The sequence below is a fragment of the Mandrillus leucophaeus genome, unplaced genomic scaffold, assembly GCF_000951045.1.
Source record: "Mandrillus leucophaeus isolate KB7577 unplaced genomic scaffold, Mleu.le_1.0 Scaffold1275, whole genome shotgun sequence".
Lineage (NCBI taxonomy): Eukaryota > Metazoa > Chordata > Mammalia > Primates > Cercopithecidae > Mandrillus > Mandrillus leucophaeus.
In genome coordinates, this window is record NW_012101154.1 from 174,706 (window position 1) to 179,582 (window position 4,877).

Sequence of the window (4,877 nt, forward strand, 5' to 3'; positions counted from 1 at the left end):
CTAGTTCTTGAGGGGTTCTAAGCCCTCTGTAAGCTGGGATGGAGGAAGATGATACCACATTCCTATCTGCTCCAGAGACTCTTTCCTGTGGCTCAAATCCTTTTAACATTTTTCAATAAAAACCTTGAAATCTGTCAGTTCCTCCGGTTAAACAAAAAGGCAGCAACCTCTTCAGAACTCCATGAACGTCTTAATATGCCTTTCTTCATAACTCCCACCATCCTGTGTTTTCAATTCCCTTATCTTTATCAAACTTGTATTAAAGGCAAATATTTGGATTTTTTCCTAAAACCCTCATTTCTGTCCAACTAAGTATTCGATTCTCTTCAACTTTGGCTGTCCCCTGAAAATTCCATTCTTACCCACTTTCATTGGGTTCAACAGCTCATTCGTTCTCATCCTCTTCCACTGTGTTCACTAGACCCACTCCCTCTTTCTAAAACTAAAATCACTCAATGACAGAATGATGTCAAAGAAGACCGGGTTTTGAATTAAGAAACCTGAATGCAAATCTCACTTCTGCGATTTACGGTATCCAAATAATTTTCTCCCTTTGAGTTTCAGGTTCTCCATCTGAACAACCACTTGATCAGGATGTTCAACAAGGATTCAAGTATTAGATGATATTTTCTTTAGTCTCCAGGAATTCCTAAAATTCTGAAATTATATGCACCTCTGATATTATCTATAGGAAAATGGGGAATATTTAGTTGCCATACATGAGAACTATAATAGAAGATCATAAACCCTAAGAAAAGCAGAAGAGAAAGTAAGAAGAAAACAAGAAAATATTATTAAAATGTCTCAGAAGGAAAAAAATAATCCAGAAAATAAGAAAAAACTTCAGCGTACTAGGCAGGGTACTCACTTAAAGAGAAAATCAAACCGGGTAGGCAGCAAGTAGAGAAATGAATTAGAAATATCCTTTTAATATAGGCTAAATATAGTTAACATTACATGGACTATATGTAGATATTCTCCATGCACAGTCAGATAATATTTTTCTAGGACTGGCCTGGTCTTTCTTATGAAAAACTTAGGGACCAGCGGCCACAGATAACTGATATCTGCCTTTAAAACTTTGATGGTTAAAAAAAAAAAATGTAATAAGGTTACCACTGCCATTTCCAAAATATTTGGACAAACTTTTGGAGTAGACAGGCTTCAAAACAACACACTAAAGAGAGTTAATATATAACAAAATGTGACTTTCTGAATTGATCTGATGTGAATCAGTACCGTGATCCCATCGCCACATAGATCTCTATCCATCCATACTTATGGGCAAAATAAGTGATTTAAGAGCCAGGCAGGGTGATGGTCAAATCATGGGTTGGCTACCTGTTAACTGTGGAATCATGAGCCAGTATTTCAACCTCTTTAAACCAGAGTTGCCTAATTAGTAAAAAAGCAATAATAGCACAAATAGTTTGTAAAGCTGTGTGAAGATGACATGACATGATAAATATTAAGCATGTAATACGTTGTCTAGCACAGAGCAAAACACTAAACAGATGCTAGTTTCTATTCTCTCTATTCACTTAGTTAACATATCACTTTAAAAAATCTGTGAAATCATACCTGTCAAAACACTCTTCAACAGGAGGAAGCACTATTAAACAAAAAGTAAAATGCATTTTAAATCAACAATAGAAAACTATAGAATATTAAAAACATAAAAGAGCACAGCGGCTTGTTCCTATAATCTCAGCTACTCAGAAGGCTGAGGCAGAAGTATCACTTGAGAAGTCCATCAGTTTGAGACCAGCTTGGGCAACATAGCAAGAATCTATCCTTATAAAAATAATAATAATATTAATAAACCAGAAGGCCTGGTGTGGTGAGTCACACCTGTAATCCTAGCAGCTTGGGAGGCCGTGGTGGGTGGATCACTTGAGGCTAAGAGTTTGAGACCAAGCTGCACAACACGGTGAAACTCTGTCTCTACTAAAAATACAAAAAGTAGCCAGGTGTGGAGGTGCACACATGTAATCCTAGTTACTTGGGAGGCTGAGGCAAGAGAATCACTTAAACCCAGGAGGTGGAAGTTGCAGTGAACGAAGATCGTGCCACTGCACACCAGCCTGGGCTGCAGAGTAGTAAGACTGTGTTTCGAAAAGGGAAAAAAAAAAAACAAAGAAATGAAGAATAAGTAAATAATACAATAGGCAGGCTCCAAATAACTTACCATCGTCTATAGATTTCGGAGAAATAATCTTTCTCTTCGGGATGTATAGTTTTGAAATAATCTAGAAGAAAAACACAATAGGTTTAAGAATAACATGCAACTTAAATTAATGATAATAGCCACAATTACTACATGATCTAACACAAAAAGTATAGACATTGAAGTCACTCATATGTAGATTCAAACCTCAAGTCTGCCATTTACTTATCTACATATTCTCAAGGGGTGATGATTATGATTGGTGATACAGATATTCTCAAAATGTTACGCCTTTCAACACTATTTATTATGCAAATATTATGATATCCATTAGTTTCTTTTATTAACCACAACAAACTGGGACAAAAATGTACTCCAATGTAATTTAGAGTATTACTGAATAAAACTAATATAAAAAAGTAAATTAATCACATTATTTTTCAAAATATGTATGCATGATATATATTTGTGTGAATTGCATTTTGTGGGAAAAATGTGAGAATGCAGTTTTTAGTAGTACTGTATTTAAATACGTTGGCATCGGAAACAGTACAACTTGATTCTATTCTGTGTGTCAAAAGCTAAAAACAAATTATTGTATAACTTCAGCTCCTTCCAAAAAAGAGAAAACAAAACCACCATCCACCTTATGGAGCAATGAGTGATGAATGAAGGCCACACATACCTACTAAATAGAAAGCTGTAACTAAGTATCCTGACAATAGAAACAGAAGTGAAATGAAAGAATAGACAGTAAAGACATGTGGTCTGCAAGGAAAAAGTCAGACTGAGGTAAATCATTTTTAAACAAAGGGGAAGGAGGGAGGAACAAACACAAAATGAGACATGACCAGTCAATCAAATATGAGCTTACAAGAAAAGCTTGTGTTCACAATAGATGCCTAATAATACTGGATAGCATTTACTCTACAATGTGTTTTGTGTAAATACTTATGTAATAAAGAGTTTAATTTGTTTACTGTAAAATAACACATCCCAAGAGTTAACCAGGATCATTCACCTGAAAGCTGAAACATTCTTACAACAGAGAGAGAGAAGAAAAAACAATAAAGTTCCAGCAACTTAACACCTGGAGAAAGAATTTTTATTCAGAACGTGAAAGAGTAATGTATGTCCTGAAAAATATGTATTTAATAGAACATGGCTGGGGCTTTGAAAATTTAAGAAAATGTAATCTAAAATCTTAATCTAAGCTTCCAGTTGGAAAATATTAGAAAACACGCTGTATCCACCTTTCCTATTTCCTTTTCATCTTTTCTAATTTTTATTTTCTTCTATATGACATATTTTATCAACATAACTCAACTTATACATTCTCAACATTAGAAGAAAATATAAATTCAAAAGATTCAAGAAATTTAATAGATTTAATTATGAGATCTGCCATGCATATTATGTTACCTGTAACATTCCATTATAAAAAGCCCATTTGCCTGTTTGTTGATTCACATTAAAAACTATTAAAATGTTTTGTTACATGCAAGACCTTATTCTGGGTACTCCAGGATACATACAAAGAGGTTTTCTAGCTTCAAGTGGTTCATAGTAACGCAGCAGCTTTACAATTATTTTTTCTGAAGTAAGCACAAAAGCCTCTGAATTTGAAATTTAGAATGAGATACAAACACGCTGAGTGGATTTTCTTTTAATTACGATGTAACAAACTTGTGAAATTAAAGGCTGACCATAGGGATATGAAGAGTCTATACTTATCAAACAGGTTGTTATTTTAATAAAACTAAATTTATATTCTTCAACTAGATAAAGAGTTTAAATCATACTCTTAATAAAAAGGACTTGGAAAACACAGTGTAAATCCTCTGTAATACAGATGTGAGAACACAATGTAAATTTCTGATCTCCCACAACTTTGTAAAATTAGAGATAAGGTTTGCTGTATTGCCAAGATTGGTCTGGAACTCCTGGGCTCAAGAATTCTCCGGGCTTGATCTCTTCAATAGGTGGGACTACAGGCACATGATATCATGTCTAGTTAAAATTCCACAATTTCCACTATTTGGAATTCCACAAATTCCAAATAGCTCTCTGCAAAAATACTGTATGACAACAAAATAGATGTACAAGAAATAAAAAGAAACTATATGCTATGTTTAACAGGGTGATTCCATGGTTCCTGTAACAAGTCACCTGAGGTATTAAAGATTCATTTAAATGGAGGTATTATTAGTCATACTCATATGACATATAACTCAAAGTAAAGACACTAACTCAAATAAGCCTAGACCAAAATTTGCATCTGCTCTATTGTGGGAAAGCATTTCTGTCGCTATGTATTTTCCAGCAATTTTTTTTCAGATCACACCTCTCAAAGTATTTATCAACTATTTCTTATTTGCCAAATTAACAAAAATTAAAATTAACCCCTCCTATTCCTTTAAAATGGTTATCTCTAAAAAAAGTTATAATACAAACATAAAACAATGATAGGTAGACAACAGCTAACTTTTAGAAGAAAATAACATAAAAATGAGATTCAGAGTGAGAAAATTGATTTCACAAGAGAGTACTCTACCTCAGATTCCATAGCAAACTCATCCTCTGTCACAGGCTGTGCAACACTATCCAGCCTACAGAGACTCCTACAGAGGAAAAAGATACAACAAAAATGAGCACGTTCATTTCTTAAAAGAAAACAAAAACCATCAGTCTATACATGCACGTCCCCTTG

General features: G+C 34.0%; 1 protein-coding gene across 1 annotated transcript in view; it reads right to left on the minus strand.

Annotated features, from left to right (window-relative positions):
* The window catches only part of LOC105533662 (ankyrin repeat domain-containing protein 36C-like), a 172,735-nt gene that overhangs the window by 116,239 nt on the left and 51,619 nt on the right, over nucleotides 1-4,877 (minus strand). The window contains exons 14-15 of the mRNA XM_011972131.1: nucleotides 2,189-2,249; nucleotides 1,582-1,612 (exon numbers count right to left, since the gene is read on the minus strand). Coding sequence (XP_011827521.1) covers nucleotides 1,582-1,612; nucleotides 2,189-2,249 — 92 coding nt within the window. The remainder of the gene's footprint in view (nucleotides 1-1,581; nucleotides 1,613-2,188; nucleotides 2,250-4,877) is intronic.